Raw genomic sequence first — 25994 nt, forward strand, 5'->3', positions numbered from 1 at the left:
GTTACAAGTTACTTAGTATTTATATAAAGCAGCCAGCTAGGCTGCAGTCAATCTGATTCCAGGAGCAGTTCTAACTGCTGTAATAAAGAGCTGTGAATCCAACAGAGCTGTGTCCTTCGTCCATCATTTCCACTATTCAATAGCCACCATCTCCTGTGACTGCTGCAAGTACTCGCAGGCTCCCACCGTTACTGCCGCTGCCTCCTATCGCCACTGCTACTGGTATTCCCATCACTCTATCACCACCGCAAGGCCTCGCAGGCCGCCACTGCTTGTTCCGCCACCACAAGGCCTTGCAGGCTGCTGCTGTTACTGCTGCCTCCTCCCATCACCGTCACAATGACTCGCAGGCCACCACTGATTGTGCTGCCACCACAAGGCCTTGCAGGTTGTCGCCGCTACTGCCGACACATATGACAGTCATGGCAAGCTGTTTCTGCCACTGCTGCTTCTACCTCCTAGGAGGTCTGCTGGCAGTTTCAGATTATTTGAATTGACTATCACTCATTGACGTACTTTAGATTGTCCTGAATACCACCATTTGGTAGCCAAACCCAAACCCAAAAGTTCTGTTGGGATGCATTTTGCCTTGCCTGGTGATGAAACTGAGTGTTTTATTATTGATAATATTGTCGTTTATTTGTTTTAGACCCCTAAGTAGTAGCAGTTGCCAGGACATTGCCCTGTTCACCTCTGTATAGTTCCATCCTTATTTCAGACATTGTGGTAGATTGCAATGTTTAACTGGTGATATTGTGAGATTTAGCTGGCGATAACATTGCAGTGTTTAGCTGGTGAGTTATCATGATTTTGAAAACCAGGTATCGCCTAGCCGTTACACACACTGTGATTTGCAATGTGAACTTCAAACTGGTTTTGGACGCTATATCGCCCAGCCCTACTGGCAGCAGCTCTCCACGGATACAGTCTTTCCTAACCTTGCCTGGAGACACTGGATTGAACCTGGGGCTTCTGCATGCAAAGAAGATGCTCTAAAGCTAAGCTGTGGTCCTTTCCGAGCCAAACGGCTCACAATTAGTCAAGAAGGCTCCCTCTTCGTTGCACCTACTGCCCTCCTTTGCCGACCACGTGCCCACGCCTTGCAGACATGGGCTGGGAGGGGGAGAGTGAATGATTTACAAAAATGCACGTTTGCTGCAGTGCTGGGTAGCGGAGCCAGGGGAACGTGCCACACGTTGAGTTATGAAGGGGAGAGAATCAATAAACTCAGAAATAAATGAAGTGGCCAAGCAAGGCAATGGTGGCGTGATGGGCAATCCCTCTCTAAGTGGGCGGGGGGGGGGCAGGGGCGGGATTGATTCACGAGCTGAGAAGTTTATTGCAGGGGATGCCGCGGAACCGCAGCAAAAAAATGAAGGGAGTTCTGCTCTCTCCAGGATTAAGGGAGCAGCGGATTCCTCAGGAGGTCTCCAGCGTCAGCCCTGCTCAGTGCAAAAACCCATTGAGATGAATGGGCATGGCCAGCAGAGGTCCATCCATTTCAAGGGGCCTGCTCTGAATGGGACTGAGGCCATGTCCATTGAAAGCACTGGGGTGCTGCTTTAAGCAGTCACTGCTTCCCCCAAGGAATCCTGGGAGCTGTAGTTTGTTAAGGGTGCCGAGAGTTGTAGGGGAACCCCTATTCCCTTGACAGAGCTGCAATTCCCAGAGTTTCCTGGGAATGAGGGACTGACTGCTAAACCAGCTCTGGGAGGGGGATGTAGGGAGATGGGAACCTCATGGGGAAAACTCCCCACCTAAAATTCTGACTCTGTATAAGGCAGCTTCCTCTGTTCCTGTATCTTCTTAAGTGAATGGCTGTAGCTCAGTGGCAGAACATCTGCTCTGCATGCAGAAGGCCCTAAGTTCAATCCTTGGCATCTCCGGGGCAGGCTGGGAAAAGACTGTCTGAAATCCTGGAGACATGGAGGGCAGAATCTCAGGCCCAGGCCAGGGTTTAAATGTGGCCCTCCTTGCTTCTCTATCTGGCCCTCATAACTCTCCCCAGACCCTTATTCACATCTCAGATGTTTTTACCTTCCTCTCAGGTGTTTCACACGCCTTGTTCCGCCCACTTTTCCCTCTGGCCCTGCCCACCACTGGCACATGGCCCTCAAAGGATTGCCCAGAGGCTAGAAAGCTCCACCTCTGAGGTAGACAATCCTGAAAGGCAGCTTTCAATGCAGGTGATCAGGCCAGAGAAGAGAGGCGACGATTTGGAAAACCGCAGGGAAGTGATTCCATTTGCCAGCAATAGGAGAGTGGGACGATGCAGGCAAATGAGCTTGCCACCATTTTTATTTTTTTAAAAAAATGCTGCCCAGGCTGCGTTAGCTAGTCATCCATACATTCTCTGCAACTGGGAGAAATTACGCAGCACAGGAAATTTGGTTTCTATTGCACTGGAATGAAAGTCACAGTTGCTGATGCGCATCCCTGTACAACCCTTCTCCATGCATTTGTATTCCTAGAAAGCCAAAGGAACAGGGAACGGGCTGTAACTCAGTGGGAGAACACCTGCTCTGCATACAGAAGGCCCTAGGATCAATCCTTCAGCATCTCTTATTAAAAAGGTTACAGCGCAGGTAATGGGGAAGATTCTTTGAGTATCTGTTCGCATTTCTGCTTGCTCTGCATCCAGTGCGCTCCAACTGCTTCTACTTTTGGAAGCTGCATGTACTCAAGGAAATCCATATCATAGAATCATAGACCACGAGGGACCCTGAGGGTCATCCAGTCCAACCCCCCACAATGCAAGAATCTCAACTCAAGCATCCATGACAGATGGCCATCCAACCTCTGCTTAAAAACCTTCAGTGAAGGAGAGTCTAGCACCATCCAAGGAACCCATTGACTCAATTTGTATCAATCCATATCAATCCTGTTTGTTTGTTTGCTTATTATACACCACCAGACTGTAAAAAAAAGCCTGAAACTGTTCTTAACCTGAAGCACCACTTTAGCTAATGGGGCCTCACATTGCTGCCGCGCTGCTACTGCGCGATTTCTGTTCTCATCCTGAAGCAAAGTTCTTAACCCGAGGTACTATATCTGGGTTAGCGGAGTCTGTAACCTGAAGCGTCTGTAACCTGAGGTACCACTGTAGAAGCAGTTGAGGGGATGCATATGTGGTAAGGCGTTTATTTACAAAATACTGGTGCATTTTTTTAATTTTTTAAAAAAACAGAGCTAGTGTGGTGTAACGGTTAGAGTGTTGGATTAGAACCTGGGAGACCAGGGTCCGAATCCCCACTCCGCCAAGAAACTCACTGGGTGACCTTGGGTCAGTCACTGCCTCTCAGCCTAACCTGCCTCACAGGGTTGTTGTGGGAATTAAACGAGGAAAGGGAGAGCCATGTACTTGACCTTGAGCTCACCTGGAGAAAAAGGTGGGATATAAATGCAATTGAAAAAAATAAATTAAAATTTGACTAGAAAGCTGGATGTGGAGTAAGTGGTAATGTGAACATATTCCAACAGCTGTTGCACATGCGCAAATGAGTAGGCCTGTTCAGATGACAGCTTCAGGAATAGGAGTTCCCAGAGAAAGGTGGCCAGGGGTGGGGAACCAAAAAGTTCATGCACGTCAGGTTAAGCCATCCCCATCCCCTCTGTGATGTGCAAAAAGAACACTGTGCAAAATGACCTTGCTGTGTTTTAAGCCACAAATGCAAATATACCCTAGGACTCTAGAGAGCTGCTGCCAGTCAGAGCAGACATTACTGGGCTCGATGGGCAAACAGTCTGACCTGGTGTAAAGCAGCTCCCTATTTTCCTAATGCAAAATGGCCAAAATACACACACACACACACACACACATGCTCCTATGTACATAAAAAACGTAAGGCTTCATCGCACAGCCCCCAACTGAAGGATTTGTATGAAGTCAGAAAGCAGGCCCCACTGGAGGATTTGTCATCGCAATCCTGAACTGGGTGGGACAAGGGAGCAAAAGAGAAGGCAGGTTCCACAACATGGCATGGGAGTGGGTGAACACAGGGAGAATGGCATGATAGAGGTTGGTGAGTGCAGCAAGCAGGGGTGCAGCCTCTGCACTGATCAAGGGTTAAAAACACTCCTGCAATAATTTGGAAGAGAAAGTTTACATCACCTATGCCAGTGCCACAAGGACACAGGAAACCTGTCTTATACCAAGTCAGACCATTGGTCCGGGTATGCCAGTATTGTCTACACTGACCGGCAACTGTTCTCTGGAGTTTTAGGCAGAGGTATTTATCCCAGCCCTACCTGGAGATTGAATCTAGGACTCTCTGCTCTGCCATCAACACACAATCATTCTTTAGTATTCTCTGTATTTTGGGAGAAATCACTCCAGCTTCACTTTGACAACAATTTCCTCTGGTGCCTGAATCTGCTGCCTTCTTAATTACAGGTTCCTTGTTCTGAAAGCAATCAGTCGGGGGTGGGCTTTGGTAATATGGCGCCCAGAGCAAGGCATCCAGATAAATATAGGGATTACTACTACTACTACTACTATTGCTATTTGCCCACTCAGCTCAGCGCCCTGTGGAGGGGAACCACCCGCACCACCCTAAACCCAGCGCTGCAGTCGGGTCAGTGGAAAGGGGAAATTGGAAAACGGAAAGTGGCTGGACCTTCAAGGGTCACTGGAGAATGTCTCCCCTCCCTCAAATATAACTGAATTAACAAAAACTAAAATGAATTAATTTCCAAGCATGCATTACTCTATGCAGAAGGGGCACAAGGAAAGAGGAAGAGAAGTTAGAGCAGGCACGAAACTTTGCATTTCTCAGCAAGGACCTGCCACCCAGAACCTGTTGTGGCTAAACATAAGAAAGAGTCTAGCTGCATCAAGCCATGGGTCCATCGCACCCAGCCTGCTGCTCCCTACTTGATAGAGCATGAGACTCTTAACATCAGGGTTGTGGGTTCAAGCCCCATGTTGGGCAAAAGATTCCCCCATTGCAGGGGATTGGACTAGATGACCTTCGTGATCCCTTCCAACTCCACAATTCTAGGATTCTATGAGAATCCTGACTGTGGCCAATCAGATGGTCCCAGGAAGTCCAAAGGCAGGGTTTTATAAACCTCAATCAACCTCCGCTATGTTATCTGCCCCAAACTAAAAACAACAAAACAAAACAAAACACAGCAGCCTTTCCAGTTAAAATAACCCTGGGGGATAATCCTGGCTAATTTATGGGATGGAACAGCTGAGCATAATTAAACTCAGGAATCTGTAATGAGAGCCATTACAATGAGAGTCGGCATGGTGTAGTGGTTAGAGTGTCCGACAAGTACCTGGGAGACACGGGTTCGAATCCCCACAGACACGAACCTCACTGGGTGACCTTGGGCCAGTCACTGCCTCACAGCCTTGCCTACCTCGCAGGGTTGTTGTGGGAATTAAATGAGGAGGGGAAAACAATGGATGCCACTTTGAGCTCCTTGGAGGTGAGATAAAAATGCAATTATTATTGCTACTACTACTACTACTACTACTAATAATAATAATAATAATATACATTCCCAAGTGATGCCACACTATCCATAATTTTATAAACCACAATTACTTTCCCCTTGGTTCTCCTACCCCGCCCATAATAAAGTTCCAAATACTGTAGCTGTTCCTGCTAAATTAATCCCGAAAGATAACCCTGGTTAATATCTGAGACCAGACAGCTGAGCAGAGCTGTGCCCCATTCTGTAATGGATCCATTCCCAAGTTTAGAGAGTTGAATAGCAGACATGTGTGTGTGTGTGAGAGAGAGAGAGAGAGAGAGTGTGAAAGATGCCCTAAACCACCCAACTACAGATAATTTGAAGGAGAGAGTTGGGGCCTTTTTGCACTAACCCACAACCTGCAATGTTATAGGCTGCTCTCAAGCATTTCAGCAGAGACACGCTAATGCAGGAGGAAGGGCGAAGCAATGAAATTCAAGGCAGAGATTATTCTTGGAAGACCATCCCTCCTCCTGCTGCTGCTGCTTCTCTCGCTAAATGCTTTCTGCTGCAAGAGGATGCCCTCTGATGCATACTCTTTCTGCAGCAGGGAAGGGAAGGGGAAGAGAGAAAAGCTCTGCAGTTTTTTCCTTCCTCCCCCCAGAGTTCCCACTGCAGCGAGACTGCATCAGAATAAAGAAGGGGGAGGGGGAGGGAAAAATGCAATGGATATGCCGCAAGCAACTTCCCAGGGAAGACCTGGGTTTCTTTCACATGCAATTTTTTTTAAAAAAAAATTATAAGCATCAAATCACCCCTAACATCAAGCAGACACATGCAATCCCCACCCCACACCCACAGCAACTTAAATCAGAAATAATATTGAAACCCGGAGGGTGGTTTTAGGGAAACGGGAATATAATTCAGCTGTTCTTTCTATGGATCCCCTAGGATAATTCCAACCGGCTCCAAATCAAAAGTTGAAGGAACAGCTGGGAATCTTCTCCATGGGAGTCGGGTAGGAAGGCTGGTGCCCAAAACCGAGTCATTTCTGCAAATCAACGGAACTGTTTTGATTCCTGGAGACCATGGGCATATTACAGAAATATAATTTTAAAATAAAAATAAATTCAAATAAATTGAGATGCATCAGAGTCAGGTTATCAAACACTCTTGCTTCACACACACACACACACATTACCTGCCTTCTCCCGGACCTGTGATCTGCAGCTCTGCCTTCCTCTCGGAATGATGCTTGTTAAAAAGTTACAAGCTTCTGCTCAGGAGGCAGGACCTGGGAAGGAGTCCTTGCACGGATAGCATCCAGGGAAGCTCAGAGAAGCTGTTTAAGCAGGGACAGGAGACAAGAAAGGGGGGGTGCCAATGGGGAGGACATTAAATATATTAAATCACTTACTTTGCAGGATTGCATCTTCCTATGGAAAGGCAAAAACCACCTCCACGTCAGAGGCAGCATTCTGCCTCCATCAGTTTTCTGCAAATGTGGAAGCCAGAGAGTGTTGCTAGTCAATGAATGCATCAAAGCTATTCTGAACATCTTCTTTTTGATGGATAGTTGTCGCAGGAAGGTTCTTGGGGCATGGGAACGTTGTGTGTGCTCGCACACACTTGTGTCTGCTTGTGTTACTCTGCAAAACTTAGAATCCTATCATTTTAGAGTTGTAAGGGACCTCAGTGGTCATCTAGATCAACCCCAGTCCTATACATTAGTGGTCCCCATCTAAAACACAAACAATTGTTTCCAACTAAGTCCTACTCCTAAGGGACGCAGGTGGCGCTGTGGGTTAAAGCCTCAGCGCCTAGGACTTGCCGATCGAAAGGTCGGCGGTTCGAATCCCTGCGGCGGGGTGCGCTCCCGCTGCTCGGTCCCAGTGCCTGCCAACCTAGCAGTTCGAAAGCACCTCCAGGTGCAAGTAGATAAATAGGGACCGCTTACCAGCGGGAAGGTAAACGGCGTTTCCGTGTGCGGCTCTGGCTCTGGCCAGAGCAGCGATGTCACGCTGGCCACGTGACCCGGAAGTGTCTCCGGACAGCGCTGGCCCCTGGCCTCTTAAGTGAGATGGGCGCACAACCCCAGAGTCTGTCAAGACTGGCCTGTACGGGCAGGGGTACCTTTACCTTTTTTTTAAGTCCTACTCAGAGCAGACCCACTGGAACTCATGGAGCTGAGTTGCCCATGTCAATTAAGGCAGCAGTTCTTCTAAGTTAGTCCTGCTCAGAGTGGGTTCATGGAAATTAATGGACATGGGTAACTTCAGCCTACCAATTTTAGTGGGTCTCCTTGGAGTAGGATCAACATTAGCTACACCTCCAAATAAATCACAGTTTGACTGCAAGTTAGGATTACTACCCAGCCACCCTTTAAGCCTGAAAGACACCTTTTGTGCGTGCAGAGAAGCAAATAATAATTTGGAACATTTATAACCCATCTTTCCTGCTTTCACAGGGCTTTGCCCACAGCAACATCCCAAATACATAATGTGTATTTAAAAGCAGTGCCCCAAAAGTCAACAGAGTAGAATAAAATTAAGTGTCAGCAGTAGTTCATACACACATTGATCTACTTAAAAGCATTTCTAAGCCACTTAATATTTGAAAAATCTCAGAACGGTATTATACAAAAATGCAACATTCAAATGATGAAATGGGGCCATAAAAGAGAGATACGGTAGGAGTGCCAACAGCTATGGGGCAGAGCAGCTGCCTAGCATGCAGAAAGCCCCACTGCCCCAAATCCAATCTCCAGCACCTCCAGGTATGGCTGGGAATTGCCCTCAACCTGAAATCCTGGAGAGCTGCTGGCAGTTTGTGCCAGGACAATGCTGAGCTAAATACACCAATGGTACAGCAGCTCCCTATGCCCCATGGACATTTCTTTCCTTCCTTCCCTCTCCTCTTTGGCTAGCTAGCACTTTCGCCCATTCAAATGAGTCTCTACTGGTTAAAAAACCTCCAATTATTTTGTTCGTAAAAAATAAAAAGAGTTTGGGGTGAGGGAGAGCCAGCTAAACCCACACTCTTCACCTGCTGTTTGTGGACCAGGCCTTTAAAAAAGTGGGAGCAAGCAAGTCCATTCCCCACCTATGGCTACTACTAGACATGATAGCTATGACCTGCCTTGATGGTTGAAGGAAGCAATGATTCTGCATACCAGCTGCTGGAAGCCACGGGACAGGAGGGTGTTCTCATGCTCAAACCCTGCTTGCAAATTTCCCACCGGCATCTGGCTGGCCACTGTAGGAATGGGACCAGATGGGCCATTGGCCTGATCCAGCCGTGCTCGATTCTGATTCCTATGACTAATTTTAAGGCCTGCCACAAATGCTGGGGGGATGCAGAGGGAGGTTTGTGGTTACGATGCATTATTTCATTACAATTATTCTAAGCAGTTTTATTATTATTTAGAAATATTTAGGAGATGCAGGAATATTCACCTTCCAAACCAACCTCTCCAAGCTCTGCCGCAACCCAAAACGGATTCGTGCATGGAGTGTGACGACTTTTCAGCTTAATTATTTGGCGGCATGCATTAAGTTTGATTTGCAGTCCCGCTGGTATCAATGATTTGTATATCTAAGGCCTTCTTGCTGGGGTGAGGGAAGGCAGAATGAAGCCAGATGGGGCAGGGGAGATTATAGCAGCATTTAAACCCCCCTCACTTAGGATCAGGAATCGGAGAGCGCCAGGGGAGCTCTGCCCACGCCCCCTCCTTCCTACCTACCTCTGCAGTTCCCCAAGCTTTCTGTAACTGCAGCAGCTCCTAACTCATCGGGTATGTGTCCTCTGGACATGCTGCGCGTGTGAGCATTGCAGCTCCACTGCAGCAACTGGCGGCCGGCTGCAGAGTGTTCCAGGCCGGCTGGCTCCTCCACTCCACTAGCCAGGGTAGACATTGCAGGTGCAATGTCCTTGTCTTCTCCAAAGAGAGAAAGAGAGAGAGAGAGAGAAGAAAGGTTGGGATGGAAAGGAGCCCATCTCATTAAGCTGTGAAAGCTGCAAGGGATTTAAACCCTGCACAGATCAATATGGAGAGTGGATGCTTCGTGGCAGCCAGGGTTGCAGCCAGCCATTATTTTACTCAGAGTAGACACACTGAAATGAATGGCACTGCAAACTGCCCTGTGATCTTCGGATGAAGGGTGGTATACAAATTTAATAAATGAAATGATAATGATGATGATGATGATGATGATGATAATAATAATAATAATAATAAGCCTTTGATCATCAGTTAACACTAATGTTCTTTACTTGGACTTCGTTATTTTAACCCACATGCAACTGTGCTTATTGTGCATGCCTGTTTTTTGGTTTTGGTTTTTGCCTTTTAATTTTCATCTGTTGTTAAAACTGTTCTCTCTGTTTGTATGATTTTTTTTAAAAAGAAAAGAAAAGCCTTCACTACCACCCCCCACCCCCAAAAAAATGAAATAAAAGAATGAATGAGCCTAAGTTAGGCATGTTTGTTAACTTCAATGGGGCCTATTCTGAGTAGGTCCAGTTGTATATGTAATTGTTTTGTAGGGCTGATTTTACTTTCTGTAATTTTCAGCACCCGCAGCTTAGAAATGTTAATAGTTAAGCAGTATATAAATACCTTAAACAAATACTATACTTGTTTTAATTGTTATATTGGCCAAGGCACAGTCTGAACCCCTCCTTTGGAAATCTTCACAGAACTCTAGCCCAATGGTTGCCATTAATTTGATTTTGAATTGATTTTAGAATGAATTGATTTTAGAATGCATTTCAATTAATTGATTGTGACTTTATGTAAAATGTGTTACTTTTATTGTTGTTAGCCACTCTGAGCCCAGCTTCGGCTGGGGAGGGCGAGATATAAATAAATTTTATTATTATTATTATTATTATTATTAAACACAGCTTATTATCCAGGCGTTTAACCACAGAGCCGTGTGTTTTCAGGGGCCACCTTGATTGCTGTGACTGTAATCTATTGTTTAATTCTGAATTTTAAGTTGTCATAATCTGTCCTGGTACCTGCTGGATGAAGGGCAGGTAATGAAATTATTATTATTATTATTATTATTATTATTATTACTATTATTAATGCCCTGTTTCGCAGGTGTGCTTTTGCATTGCTTTTGCAGATTGTGTTGTGAAATCGCTTCAAGACGCTTTGGAGGAAGCAAGCCATAATTTTTTTAAAAATAACAGGAATATTGTTTTCTGAAGCTTCAATGTTTTCGAAAGAGCAGGGCCTATTGGAATGAATGGACCATGTCTATTCATTCCAATGGACCCACCAACACTGGATATAGTCCTTACTCTCAAGTAAAGCACTGCACATGTGTATGGGATTGCAGTGTTGAAGGCCACAACATCACAAGTGCGGTCTAAAAAAAGGAAGATTAAAAATTGCACCTAACCATTGTTCAACACTGCCTTGCAACAAAAAACGCTTTTTTTAAAAAAAAGTTCTTTCCCCCACGCTTTATAAAAAGCCTTACCAACGCAGCCCAACGGATGTCTACTCAGAAGTAAGCCCCGTTGAGTTCATTGCTACTTTCTCTTAGGCAAATGCGTGCACAGTATTGAGGAGCGTTGCAGTCTGTTACTTGGCAGCAGAATCCCCCCCCCCCCCCCACAACTCCAAGGGCCTTCTTCCCCACTTGGTTACCAGTTAGTTTTGGCTGCACGCCTAAGCCTGTTTACCTGGGAGTAAACCCCGCTGAACTTAACGGGACTGACTCCCGAGTAGGCATCTAAAACTCTCCCTCCCGCATCACAACTGCCTGCGCTTGTGCAACGCGAACCATAAATATTTTCTTTTTTATAAAAAAAAACAAAAAAAACCTGCTTGTTATTTGGAAGAGGAGGAGCCTTCTTGCCCTTCCAAGGAAACCAGATCAAGAGCGCGCTTCACGTTTGCTGCAAAATTCGCTTTTGGGGGCTCCACGCCGCCAGTGGGAGGGAGGTGAGTGCCCTGGATCAGCATTGGACCTACAGCAAAATGGGAAGGGGGGGGGGGGAGCGGTCCAGAACTGTCAATCAAGTCCACTCCTCTTCCACCCCCATCGCCCGCTAAACAGGTTCCTGGTTGCACCATTGCAAATTGAAAGTGTTGCGTTGCGCCGTTGGGAGAAAAAGGTTCGTTCTGAGCCTGCTGGAGGAAGACCCAGGAGACGAGATTTTAGTTTATTTTTAACTGTTTCTTTGCAAAGGCAAGCAAGGCAGCCGCCTCCAGATCTGGCCTTCCGCCGCGCCAGACCAGCTGATCTTGCAGTGGAGCATGGCAAAAAAAAAAAAAAAAAAAAAAAAAGGTGCACCGTGGTCAAAGCAGGAAGCTTTCTCGCCTCGGCCTGGGTTTGCTTCTAATAAAACTCCTAGCCATTTAATCAAGACAGAGCTGGAATTGCCCGGGTCATTCTACAGGGTCACGGAGCGTCCTGGGAACTGTAGTTCCTTAAGGGTGCTGGCAATTGTAGTTCTGGGAGGTCAGCACCTTTAACAAACTGCAGTTCCCAGGGTTCTTTGAGGGGAGGGGAGTCATGACTGCTAAAAGTGGCATATGGCTGCTTTAAACCTGTGGTGTTGGTGTGACCTGAATCAGGGCTGAGGAACATGTGGCTTTACCTCTCTTGCTTTTGCTTTTTTTAAAACTGGACTACAACCCCCATAATCCTTGACTGTTGCCTACGCTGGCTGGGGCTGATGGGAGATGGAGTCCCAACAGCATACAGAGGGCCACAGGTTCTCACCTCTGGCCTAGATTAAAAAGCCCAGCAAGGCTTTCCCTGGCACTCAAATAAGACCTCAACCCACTGAAAGCCTTGCTGGGCTCGAGGCCTCTCATGGGCACCACCTTTGTGCAGAATGGTACATCCCAGCCATGCAAACACACAAACACCCCTCTCCATCCAGTTCAGCAAGAGTCACAGTTCGATAACATGCACAAGCTAGAATGTGCAGGGCTAGCTGAGAGTGTGGCCTGAGACTGGGGAGGGGGGGGTGCATGGCCTGGGGAGAACCTCAAAGACGATACAGAGAGGTTTGGAAAGCCATATTAGGCCTTAAGATTCCCTATCCTTGGGATTTTATTCCAAGGAATAATATTCCAAGCAATACACCCACAAGACTGCTCCAGTTGCTTTTGCTCATATGATGGTTGAAAATCAGTAGTCCAGTGCTACTCACACACTTCCTTGTTTGATCAATCTGACATGGAAGCGGTTAAGCAAATTATCAGCTTCCCCTCCCCTCAAATAGTCTGGGTTTATTTGCATGACAACTGGGCACAGATAAAGAAATATTGTTGGAACAGCTAGGTGAATTTTGTGCAATTGGATGGGTGTTGTGTAACTAGGGAGTTTTCTGGTGGGAGGAGGAATACCGGTATGTTAGAAGCATTTCAAGCTGCTGAATCTGCTCCAAGGAGATGAATGGATCCATCTCTGGTATTGTGGTCTCGTCAGCAAAAGAAAACACACACACACACACACACACACACACACACACTTATCAGGGCATACTTTGCACATTTGTAGATATTAATTTGACACCACAAGCTCAAGTGTGGTTCAAATCACTACTCTCCTCTCTGGCAAGTAAGAATTGGCTTTAGGCAACCAGTCAGGGAAGCTTTTTGAGAGTTGACTCTTTCAAGCTGCAAGGGACTAGTGTAGGTTTACTGTGGACCTTGTACAGAGCTATTTACAAGGCTGGGTTTAGGGCTGCCATCTTCTCCCCACTGAGATTTATAACTTTACATGGTATATTTTATTTGTATACTGCCATTCATCTGAAGACCAAAGGGAGGTTCACAACATTAAAATACAAAATGAGAATACAAACTACATAATAAAAACTGTGTCTTTATAAAGCAACCCAAATTATTTCTTTAAAGCACTTTTGTGTGCCTCTTTAAAACCCTTGTGTACCTTAACCAGCTCAGGACCACAAAACCAGCTCAGATCCTGCAAGCATCACCTGAAACCCATCTTCATGTGCCTCCTCCATGAGAGGTCCAGGGGGCGGCAACACGAGAACAGGCCTTTTCTGCAGTGGAATGCTCTCCCCAAGGAGTCTCCCCTGACACCTTCATTACATATCTTTAGGCGCCAGGCAAAAACATTCCTCTTCTCCTAGGTCTTTGGCTAATCAAACAGTCTATGGTATTTTAAACTGGGGGGGGGTATTATTTTTGTACAAACAAATTACAGTGTAATTAATTAATTAATCAAATCAATCAGTCAATCCCATGCACCCTGAGAGGGACAGATGTTAGCCATGGTGAATATAAAACAGGGTGGTATAAGGAGAGAGGAATGTATGCATTGCTATTCCCGCCCCCGCCCCCCGCTGGGAATAGGAGGGGTCTAGTCTTACCAGGAAAAGTTGGGAATTGCTTATCTCTGTAGTCTTTTGTTTACCTTACAGCTGAACACGGCAGCCAGACTGGTTTTGCAGATTCTTTCTCACAAGTTTAGAAGACATAAAGGCAGCAGAACTAAAAAGAAGCTGGTTCCTCTGCAGGTGACTTACCGGTATTCCACGGCTTAGGTAAGTCTATATGGCAAGATCAGCAAAAGGCAATGAATCGGATTGGCATTTGTTTAGAAGGTAGGGGAGGATGAGCACAGCTAATTGTAGGTCTTCTGGTCCTAAACCAGCATTCACCAAACTGGTGCCCTCCAGAAGTTTTGGACTACAACTCCCATCAGCCCCTGCTATTGGGCTGATGGGAATTGTAGTGCATAACATCTGGCAGGCCCTGGATTGTTATAGGTAAAAGGTAAAGGACCCCTGGATGGTTAAATCCAGTCAAAGGTGATTATGGGGTACAGTGCTCATCTTGCTTTCAGGCCAAGGGAGCCAGCGTTTGTCCACAGACTGCTTTCCGGGTCATGTGGCCAGAATGACTAAACCGCTTCTGGTGCAATGGAACACCATGACAAAAACTAGAGCACACAGAAACGCCATTTACCTTCCTGTCACAGCAGTACCTATTTATCTACTTGCACTGGTGTGCTTTCAAACTGCTAGGTTGGCAGAAGCTGGAACAGAGCAATGGGAGCTCAAGTCATTGCATGGATTTGAACCACCAACCTTCTGATCAGCAAGCCCAAGAGGCTTAGCGGTTTAGACCACAGCACCACCCACGTTCCATACCTTACCTGGGTTGTTATATACTGCTACCAAAAAGGGTAAAGGAGCTCACCCCACTTCCCTAAGTTGTAGGATATTTCAGTGTGCCCTGATTAGGGGGATCTGATTCCTTGTAATGAGGTTGAATTGGGGTCGTAAGGGTGCTTTTGTAATAACTAGTTTTATTTATAGATATGTTTGTTTTTAAAATCTTAAAATTGCGGCTTACAAAGCCATAATACATGTTGAGGTATTACTGAGAGCTGAATGGAAAATGCATTAAAAAAAAACCCCAACATATCAAGAGGATGATACATTATTAGGTTTGTTTGCAAAACTAATCCTACCCAGAGTAAACACATTGAAAAAAATTCCTCACACCAGAGCCAGTGTGGTGTAGTGGTTAGAGTATTGGAACTAGAAACTTGGAGACCAGAGTTCAAATCCCCCAATCAACTGTAGAGCTCACTGGGTCACCTTGAGCCCATCACTGCTTCTCAACTTAAACTACCTTGCAGGGTTGTTTGGGGGTGGGTTAAATGAGGAGGGGGAGAACCATGTATGCCCCCGTGGAATATCAATGCAAGGAAACAATCACTTATGTCCATTAATGTCAGTGAGTCCACTCTGAATAGGACTGAGTTGGTTACTACAATCCTTAAAGTTTAATTTTATATTGATAGCCCAGTTGGTTCTAGCGTGATGCTGATAATGCCAAGATTGCAGGTTTGATCCCCAAATGGGACAGCTGCGTATCCCTGCATCGCAGGGGTTGGACTAGAAGATCCTCAGGGTCCCTTCCGATTCTATGAATGGACATGGACAGTTATTTTTTAACTGATTGTATGTATGTATTTCGGGGGTGACATTAGGCAAACTTGTTTTAACTTCTGACTTTTACTGATAACTTTTATTTTATGTAAACCGCTTAGAGGTTTTTTATGATCAAGTGGCATGCAAATTTCTGTTAGGTAAATGAAAGGAAATGATCATAGCTTTTAAAACTTTCCTTCCAGCTCTCTCTGTTTCCCAAGATGCTTTTCAGAGCCATCTTCTCCCTCATCTTCCTCTGGGGAGTCCTCTCTTCTGAGACCAAAGAGTCCCGTGGCCACATCTCTGTGGTCCTCCTGGGTGCCACAGGAGACCTTGCCAATAAATACTTGTGGCAAGGACTCTTCCAGATGTACCTGGACGAGGTGAGCCACGGGCATTCCTTCACATTCCATGGGGCCGCTCAGACAGAGCCTGAGCGAGGTCGGAGGCTGGTCTTTGAACGGCTGAAGAGGCTGGCCTGTCCCTCAGACGTACCCCCAAACAGGTGTGCTGTGTTGAAGGACCAGTTCATCAGACTGACAGATTACCACCAGCTCAAGACAGCAGAGGACTACGCCACCCTAAACCGGCAGATTATGACCACGCTCAGTCAGGAAGGCATGGAAGAAGCGGGCAGGATATTTTACTTCTCCGTGCCGCCGTTTGCCTACGCAGAGATTGCCCGCCACATCAACAGCAGCTGCAGGCCGCCGCCAGGGCTGTGGCTACGGGTGGTGCTGGAGAAGCCTTTTGGCCATGATCTCAGGTCAGCCCAGGAGTTGGCTGATGAGCTAAGGACTTTCTTCCGGGAAGAGGAGATATACAGGGTGGACCACTACCTTGGCAAACAGGTGAGTCTCCTTGTGAAAACTGGAGGGGATATAACCTGGTAAACGTGGGAAGCTGCTGGTAAACATAGTAAGTAAACATGAGTCAAGCCATTGGTCCATCTAGATCAATGTTGCCTACACAGACTGGCAGCAGAGTTTTGGACAGGGTTCTCTCCCAGCCCTACCTGGAAACGCTTGGAATAGAACCCGGGACCTTCTGTGTGCAAGACAGATGCCCTACCACTGAGCTACAGCTCGTCCTGTAACACATAGGAACATAGGAAGCTGCCTTATCCCAAATTAGACTATCTAGCTCAGTATTGGTCACACTGACTGGGAGCAGCTTTCCAGGATTTCAGATGGGGACATTATCAGCCTTACCTGGAGATGCCAGGGGTTGAACCTTAGACCTTCTACTTGCAAAGTAGACGTTCTAAAACAGACTTTCTTAACTTCGTCTTCTGGAAAACATGCCCAGGGTGGTTGGGGCAGGTGAGCAGAGGCTGGCAACATCCCCCCTGGAAAAAAGCAAGACTGAATCAACATGTGCAATAGCACAAAGTGGTCAAATTCCTCAAAAGTACTGGATTTGTAAATAAAACAATAAAGTAGGGGTAGTCAATATGGTGCCCTCCATATGTTATTGTACTCCCATCATCCTTGACCTTTGGCATTGCTGGTCAGGGCTGATGGGAGTTGGAGTCCAACACCTGGAGAGCCACAAATTCCCCATCCCCTGGGCTAAGGTGGGCTTCAGTTCCATGCATCCGTGGCTACTAATCCTGACCTCCACTGTTGGATGCAGGCTGCCCCTGAATGCCAGTTGCTAGGAATACAAATGGATAGGGCTTCCCATGGGCAACTGTTTGCTCATCGAGAGAACAGGATGCTGGACTTGTTGGGTCTCTGAATACCAGCAGTTGGAAATGACCAGTGCTGTCAAACTCAGCTCCTGCTTGTGGGCTTTTGGGAGGGCATCTGGTTGGAATAGGATGCTGAGCTGTTTGGGTCATTGGCCTGATCCCACAGGGCTCAATGTTGTAAGATGTAGTGATGGCCACCAACTTGGATGAAGGATAGGGCTATCCATAGCCATGTTCTCCCTCCACTGCCAGGGACAGCAATGCTTCTGAATGCCAGTTGCTGGGAATCTCAGGTGGGGAAAGTGCTCTGGTGCTCAGGTCCTGCTTGAGGGCTTCACCTAGGGGCACCTGGCTGGCCACTGTGAGAACAGGATGCTGGACTGCATGGGACACTGGCCTCACTCAGCAGGGCTCTTCTTATGTTCTTATGTGTTCGTGATGAAATAAAGCTGTAGACCAGTGCTCCGAATGTGTGTGGTGGAATTACCTGGGGGGTTCTAAGAGGCAAAAGGGAAGCAGTGAGGCACTGGAGGTGTAAAGGACACTCAGACTTTGAAAAGCTGGTGCCATTTGTTTTGTTGAATTAATTAAACAAAATAGTTTTACCTGGGTTTTGAGCAAATGCGAAATTAATTGTTGCTGTTTTGAATTTTATTGCACCGTTATCTTCCTTAGAGGGTTGCGCAAACTGCTATGCTGAATATTGTTTTTTATAGAGTAGGGTAGGGGGCACTGGAGATTAGTTTTTATTTTAACTCCCCAAGGGGGAAGTTGCCTGAAAAAGTTTGCTGCTGTAGACGAAGGCGTTTCCCCACCCAAGTAATAATTGCCCGTTATTTTATTAGCTCCCACCACTGCTGTAAACTGGCCACACCAGCAAAGCTGTATCCACCTGATTTCCCAACCAAGGTCAGAAACCTCAATTTCGCTGAGTCATCAACCCCCGCCGACCGCCCTCCACACTCTCGCTAACGGAGAGTCAGCCAAGCGCCCGATTTTCCAAACGAGGCTTTTAATTTGATAAGGAATGTGGAGCACGCACAATTCTCCTTTACGTTTGCTTGTTTGTTTTTTGATCAGGCAGCTTTACAAGGGGGAAAAGTCTTTAGCTCCAAGTCAGTAACAAAATGGGCGGGGGGGGGGGGGATATGTCACTGTGGCGCTAGTGAGGGATGAGGGTTTTTTATTCCTTGGTTCAGGAAGCAGATTCTGGATAGTGGTAATCAGGTATTTGTTAGTTAGTATTAATGCAGTTAAACCCCTAAATTTGAAACGTGGTATCAGCATTTTTCTAATTTTATTCCCAATTATAAATTTTATTTATATGTTTTTTTCTTGCAATGACATAGCCTTATTCTGAGGCTGCGCTCATATCATATATCTAAAAAGCATCATACACCCCCCCCCCACAAATAATCTGTTAAGGGTTCTGAGAATTGTAGTTCTGTGAGAGGTAAACTACAGTTCCCATAATTCTTTGAGGGGGCGGAATGCAATTTAAATGTCCTGTGTGTATGCAGCCTAAGTTTCACACAAGATCATTAAGGTGTATCTTAACCTTTCACGTGTCAACCATGTTCCACACAAACAGATAATACCACACAGGCCTTTTGTTTTGTTCTCCTAGCCAGCCATCCAAACCATAGGCCTACCTGGCAGTGGATCCCTGGGGTTTCAGGCCGCAGGCATTCCCATAAATTGAATGTATGTCTGAATGAATAATCCTCACAGAAGTAGTCCGTCTGTGTCTCAACTAGATTGCAGGTGGGGACTTTCCAGGCAAACATACAGCATTTTGCCTCATAGCGGTCACATCTTTTTGTGCCGATTTTTCCTTTCCCAAAAAGGGGGTGTGAGACTGTTACGCAGCGGTGACAAGCACGTGGCAAAATACAGTATTCTCTCCACACAGATATCTAACATGCTGAGGAGAGCCAAGCTCCTGACATGCTAGCTTTCTACATGGGGGGAGGCTCCCCCCGCCTGCCTACATCACTCTGTGGGAGCATTTTTTCATGTAGCCCTCCAGTTGCAGTCTGAACTGGTATAGTCCCAACACGGGTTGACTGCCTTTTTTCGAGGCCTCGTCCACACCATACATTTAAAGCACTATTATGCCACTTTAAACTGTCATGGCTTCCCCACAAAGAATCCTGGGAACTGTGGCTTGTTAAGGGTGCTGAGAGGAGCCCTCTTTCCCCACGTCACGTAGCTACACTTCCCAGAATGGTTTAACAACCAGTCCTTCTTCCCAGGAAACTGGGAATTTTAGTTCTGTGAGGGGAATGGTGTGGGGGGGGGTTTCCTCCTTTCAGCACCTTAAATACTACAATTCCTATGATTCCCTGAGGGAAGCCAGGACTGTTTCCAACAGCATCTATGGAGCCAAGTCCTCCATCAATTGAGGAAGAATTGCACCCTGGATGTCTGAGAAGGGCCTTGAGGTGTCCATTTTGAAAGGCCCTGAGGCCATGTGCTTTGCTTTCGGTTTTCAAGAAAGAGATATCCCCCTGCTTAAAAAGAAACCCTCCAACCACAGCCATATTGCATTGGTAATGTGAATATCTACCGCAGCAACTCCAACCCCCCTGGGGAGGCAGGGGGTTAGATCTTCACAGCATCTGTCTGATTCAGCCACTTTTGAGTCCACAGGGAATTCAAAAGTGTGTGGTGTGTGTACATTTTTATTTATTTTTTGCAGGTAAAGGCTTTTTCAGATGAAACCTTCAGAGTTTTGTCCATTTGCCAATTTTCTGTCTCCCCTCCTCTACTAAATTCCAGCACCTTGATTTCCTCTCCCCCTCAAAATCTGAATTAAATGTTAGGTAAAGTTATATACCGGTACTATTGGAAGGGTAGTGATTTAAAATCTCTACCAGTGTTTCTCCCACCAAAGTAAAAATAAAATCTAAATACAGCTTTGAATTAATTTTGGGTGTTTTTGGGGGGGTCAGTACCTCTCCACCTCCAAAAATAAAATATTTCAGTTCAACCAATGTTTGGCTATGGGAGGGCAACAGTGCATTAAAATGTTAACTTGTGTTTTGTTGGTTGACTAAAATATCAGGACCCCACCCCATGCTGAATCAGATATTAAGGGGCAACACACACACGTATGATGAAATACGTTTGGGTATTTTAGCTTAGAAAAATTGTTAAGGACACAGTAGAGGTTTCTAAGAATGTAAGATGCATAAAACTATGCCTGCTGCAGAGAAAATGGAGAGAGAGGTTTTTCTCCTCTTCTCTCTCATCTTCCTAGAATTTGAGGCCATCCAGTGAAGGTGAATTTTGGAATATTCAAGACAAACGAAAGAAAGGACTTTCTTCATGCAATGCATAGTTTAAACTATTATTTGAAATTATTATCTGTTCATTTTATTTTTTGCGTTTATATCTCACCTTTTCCTCCCAAGGAGCTCAAGGTGACTACGTGGCTTTCCCCCTGCTTCTCATTTAGTCCTTACACCAACCCTGTGAGGTAGGCTGAGAGGCAGTGACTGGTCCAAGGTCACACCCAGTGGCCAAGTGTGAAGATTTGAACCCTGGTCTTCCAGGTCCTAGTCTGACACTCTTAACTACTAAACCACACTGGCTCTCGGTGTGGAATTTCCTGTGGTGTGGAATTTCCCATCATCTCCGTAGTTATCGCAGTAATTTATTTATATTCTGTGCCAAGTCCCCAGAAGCAATTAAACATTTATCCCTCTGCTTTTGAATTTTTTTAAAAAAACTCTTCTGTCTTCCCCTGCCTTTTCCACCTTTTAATCTCAATTATTTCCTCCCCAAAGGCTGTGGCTCACATCTTACCGTTCCGAGACCAGAACCGACACCATTTGGATCCGATCTGGAACCGGCATCATGTTGAAAGGGTGGAAATTGTCCTGAAGGAGACAGTGGATGTGAAGAGTACGTGAGTCTTGATTTGAAGTCCTCTGGAGGGGTAGCTCGAGAGTCAGAGGTTACATTCACACATTTGAATAAAACAGGCCCCTCTCTGAATCCTGGGAACTATAGTTTGCCCATGACAAAGATACAGTTCACAACACCTTCAACAAACTAAAGTTCTCAGAATCCTTTGGCAGAAGCCGTGTACTTTAAATGTGTTGTGTGGAGGCACTTTTATACCACTTTCCGTGGCTTCCCCCAAAGAATCCTGTGAACTGCAATTTGTTCAAAATTCTAGGAGTTGTTAGGAGACCCCTCACAGAGCTACAGTTCCCAGCACCCTTAAAAAAACCAAAACCCTACAGTTGCCAGGATGCTTTGGTGCTTTAAATATCTGATGCAGATATGGCCATGGGAAAGGGGACCCTTTGCAGATCTGGAATGTGTCTTCTTCTTTTTTTAAAAAAATGATTTTTAGTAATAATTTCAATACAGTGGTGCCCTGCAAGACGAATGCCTCGCAAGACGAAAAACCCGCTAGACGAAAGGGTTTTCCGTTTTTCGAGGCGCTTCGCAAGACGAATTTCTCTATGGGCTTGCTTCGCAAGACGAAAACGTCTTGTGAGTCTTGCGATTTTTTTTGCTCCCCCCCCCCTTTTTCTAAGCCGCTAATAGCCGCTAAGCCACTTTACCGCTAATAGCCGCTAAGCCGCTAATAGGGTTGCTTCGCAAGACGAAAAAACCGCAAGACAAAGAGACTCGCGGAACAGATTCTTTTCGTCTTGCGAGGCACCACTGTATAACAGATTATCATAACATATCATCTTCATCATTCCCCCCCTTCCAAATCCAATGCTTCTTGCTTTTCCAGTTTTATCCAGTCCCTAATCCAAACCAAACATGCAGCCTCGTAGTACAATTTAAGGTCTGGGAGAGCTAAACTGCCTCTTTCTTTTGTGTCTGTGAGTATCTTGTGCTTTATTCTTGGCCTCCCCCCCCCCCCCGAGTTATAGAAAATATTCAGAAATTTGGGGAAGCGGCAGGAATTTAAATTAAATAGGAATAAAACCAAATTATTGGTTAAAAACCTGAAGGAAGAAGAGAAAAAAGAGTTGGAGCAAAGTATTGAGATAGAAGTCCATAAAAAGGTCAAATATTTAGGGGTATGTTTAACATCAAGAAACAAAAATATCTACAAAGATAATTATGAAAAAGTGTGGTTTGGGATAAAAAGAAATTTAGAAATATGGAGCAGAATGAATCTCTCCTTGCTAGGAAAAATAGCAGCAGTAAAAATGAATGTTTTGCCAAAAATGCTATTTCTTTTCCAGTCAGTCCCAGTAATGGTGAAAGATGATTGCCTCAAAAGATGGCAGAAGGAAATTTCTAAGTTTATCGGGGGGGGGGGGGGGCGGGAAGGCCAAGAATAAAGCACAAGATACTCACAGACACTAAAGAAGTACCAGTGTATTTTGAATTACCTGATATGTACATCACCTCAAGACAGTGGTTTCATCCCCACAGCAACCCTGTGAGGTAGGCTAGTCTGAGAGACTGTGAGGGGCCCAAGGTCACCCAGTGAGTTTCACTGCAGGATTTGAACCCTCGTGTCCCAGGTCCCAGGTTCTAACCACTCTGGAAAACTGGCTCTCACGTGTGAATTGCCTTGAGACAGTGGGGGCTTAGGGGGAAATTAATACATGGGCGGTGCTGATAATAAATAATAATAATAATAATAATAATAATAATAATAATAATTAATAATAATAATAATAATAATAATAATAATAATAATAATAATTGTGTTCATGCCCAATACACAAGTCGCCCGAGTCGGTATAATGCGGTTTTCCCTGGGCTGCAAATCAATCCTCATTGAATGAAGCCCCCTCCCCACCTTCCATGCTAGTATTATTGAGGAGTGGGGAAGGCTGCAGGGCTTCCCCCACCCTGGAAGCTGGCTGTGGTCCTGTTCCTTGCGACCCCATTCTCAGCTCCGTCAGGACAAGCCAGGCCTCACGTCCCCATGAACTCAAGGACACAGCTGTGCTCAATTTCCCTGCAGTGGCTGCTGCATTACTTCCGCAGCGCCGGTTGCACCTGCCGCCTGCCTCCGTTCTGGGGACAGCCGCTTGGCCACCCTTCGCTCCCTGCAGCGGGGGTGCCGTGCCAGTTAGCCATTGCCTTATTAAAAAAAAATACTTGAGCGATTTTTCTTTTCTTTTTAAAGTTGTTGTGGTTTGGCAAACTCCCGTTTGCTTCCTGCATCCTGGTTGAGAAAAAAAGGGAATAGTCGCCGGCTGAGACCTACTCAGTATGAACAGACCTGAGCGAGCCGTGGCAGTTGATTTCAGTGGGTCTACTCTTGAGTAGGTCTAGCATTGGCTTTAACCCAATGCCATCAGGCTGTCTCCTTATTTCTCTCCCCCTTGCAAGACTTCCAAGGGGTGATATTTCATTTGCTGACAGCCCACTGCCACCAGCCCCCACCCCCATCCCAAATGCTCAAGTGATGCCTGCATTGCCCAGGTCCTGTGCCAAAATGTGTGTGCAGCATTGATTACGCTAATGAATGTGCGCCGGGTTGGAAGGAGATGGGGTGTTCTCGGTTCCAAAGTTTTTAAGAGGGTAGAGAGTCGCACTGTCATCTGCAGAGAGATCGTCTGCATCTGAGCACCAAGGAGAAATGAGGGAGGGGGTTCTAGAGATAAATTGCCTTTCTTTCCTCCCACTTCTTCCCCCCCAACATATGCATCACACCTGATCACCAGGTGTTGTTGTGTACTGGTTGTCCCCTCAGTTTTAATCAGAGTAGACTCATTGAAATGAACAGCTATGTCTGTTAACATCAATGGATTTACTCTGCGTAAAGTTGAATGGCTCCTACTTCCTACATTTGAAGCACAACCACACACTGAGTCCTGGGAGCCGTAGTTTTAAAATGCTGGGAATTGTAGCTCTGTAAACTACAGTTCCCAGAATTCTTTGGAGGAGTAGTGTTTTAAAGGGATGCTTTAAAGAGATGGTGCATGTGTGCAGCCTAAGATATGAGCCAGCCAGGGCTGTTGAAAGGAAGGCTGCAGCTAACCCTTTTCTGTAACCTCTCAAGGGCACTGCAGTATGAGGCTGAGCAGGACCTGTCGCTCCTTCCAGCCAGTCTGACATTTAAATTTTATTTCAATTTATTCTTGTTCCGTTTCATTTCTGCTTGGCTCTTCCTCCCGAGGAGCTCAGTAGCAGCCCACGGGTGAACAGGGCTCTTGCCTGTGTTTTGCAAACATGCACAGAAGAAGTTTAAAACGTCTTAGGTTCTCAGCTGGAGTAGGGAAATTTTGGCTGCATAAACAATATATATTTAAAGAACGCTCCCCCCCCTCAGTGAGCTACAATTCCCAACACCCTTAACAATGTATAGTTCCTAGGATTATTTTGAGGGGCGTGTGCTTTGAATGTATGGCATTTCCACAGCCACTGTTACAGTAACACATTTATGACTTAGTTTTTCCAAAAAGGGATTGGATAAATTTATGGGGGATGGGTTTGTGAACATAGTGTAGTGGGTTGAATGTTGGACTAAGACCTGGAAGACTAGGGTTCGAACCCCCAGACAACCATGAAGCTCACTGGGTAATAATAATAATAATAATAATAATAATAATAATATAGTCATGATGGCCATGTTAAGAGGCAGCCAATCTCCTAAATTCTAGATTAAATGCTTTTGCATTTAATTCATTTTTTTAAAAAAATCTATTCTTAGCTGCTCAGGAAACTTTAATTGTTGGGCAGCATAGGAATATTGGAAGGTATTCAAGTAAGTTTTACTCAGAGAAGACACACTGAAATTAGTGGGCCTAACTTAGTCATGCTTGTTGATTTGAGTGGGCCTCCTCTGACCAAAACTTAGTTGAATTTTGGATTCAATTTTGGAATCAATGGATTGTCTCCAATGTTAGTCCTACTCTGAGTAGGCCTATTGACATTAATGGGCATCATTAATGGGTCCATTAATTTCTATAGTTCAACAAACTGTTGGTGTTGTTATTATAAATCTCATTTATGAATCGCTTCCACTGTAGCATCTCAATGCAATTTAAAATATGTGTACATCAGATAACCAATCAGATCTTCCTGTTCAAGTTCTGGAATAGTTCTAAGTCTAAGATTGCTTTCCCGATTTCTCAGTTCAGTCATCGACCAGTAGGCCTGCTGTTCACTAATCTGTTTATGCAACGGCTTCACCTCCACCTTTAATGCCTCAACTTTCAAGTTGGCTTCCTCTGCTTTTTGTTTGGCTTCCTCAGCCAGTTTGTGATTCTCTGCTGTTGCTTCTTGAAGATTCCCAATTGCTTGTGTGTGTTGAGCCACCTGGTCAGTCAATTTATTTATTGAGGATGTGGCTTGATCAATTTTAGTCGAATGTTCGTCCGCCTTTTTATTTAGAATTGCCAGTTGTTCTAGGATCTGATTTAAAACTTTTTCAGATCCTCCTGAAGCCATATCCCCTGTAGATGTCTGCTCAACAGCCCCTTTTTGTATTTCTAGAACAGCTGGGACAGATGATCTACGTGGTTGGGAAGTCAAAGTTGTTTGTACCAATTGTTTTGCCTTTATTTTAGCCAGCCTTGTTTTCCCTGCGTCACTCATTCCAATCCCGTCTGTGTATCAAGGTTAGACTGTATGTGTTCCCATGAGAGAGACAGTTCCAAAGTATAAACAATCAGGCAGCAGAGAATCAAAACAAAATATAGTTCCCAGAGAATTATAAATCCAAAGTCCTCTAGGGGGAGTAATAAAGTTCAACTGAAAGAAAGAGGTTTTTCCTTCTTTAAGGTAAAGGTAAAGGTACCCCTGCCCGTACGGGCCAGTCTTGACAGACTCTGGGGTTGTGCGTCCATCTCACTTAAGAGGCCAGGGGCCAGCGCTGTCCGGAGACACTTCCGGGTCACGTGGCCAGCGTGACATCGCTGCTCTGGCGAGCCAGAGCCGCACACGGAAACGCCGTTTACCTTCCCGCTGGTAAGCGGTCCCTATTTATCTACTTGCA

General features: G+C 45.6%; 1 protein-coding gene and 2 long non-coding RNA genes across 4 annotated transcripts in view; 2 read left to right on the forward strand and 1 right to left on the reverse strand.

Moving 5' to 3' along the window:
- Window positions 1-6578, forward strand: LOC307222291. Its single transcript, XR_013841727.1, has 2 exons — window positions 1-4574; window positions 6376-6578. It is a non-coding gene; the product is annotated as an uncharacterized lncRNA (long non-coding RNA).
- LOC307222268 lies at window positions 6322-18331 on the reverse strand. Its single transcript, XR_013841701.1, has 2 exons — window positions 16578-18331; window positions 6322-6766 (listed from the first exon to the last, which is right to left on the reverse strand). It is a non-coding gene; the product is annotated as an uncharacterized lncRNA (long non-coding RNA).
- Window positions 11271-25994, forward strand: part of H6PD (hexose-6-phosphate dehydrogenase/glucose 1-dehydrogenase) — a 25712-nt gene continuing 10988 nt past the window's right edge. Inside the window, exons 1-3 of one of the 2 annotated variants that reach the window (XM_079986905.1) lie at window positions 11271-11383; window positions 15570-16217; window positions 20851-20968. In XM_079986905.1, the coding sequence (XP_079843031.1) occupies window positions 15588-16217; window positions 20851-20968 (748 nt within the window). In that variant the 5' untranslated portion in view covers window positions 11271-11383; window positions 15570-15587. Of the gene's footprint in view, window positions 11384-13843; window positions 13969-15569; window positions 16218-20850; window positions 20969-25994 lie in introns of those variants that run through there. The other variant, XM_079986904.1, reaches the window with a different exon arrangement.

Source organism: Podarcis cretensis (genome assembly GCF_951804945.1).
Source record: "Podarcis cretensis genome assembly, chromosome: 8".
NCBI lineage: Eukaryota > Metazoa > Chordata > Lepidosauria > Squamata > Lacertidae > Podarcis > Podarcis cretensis.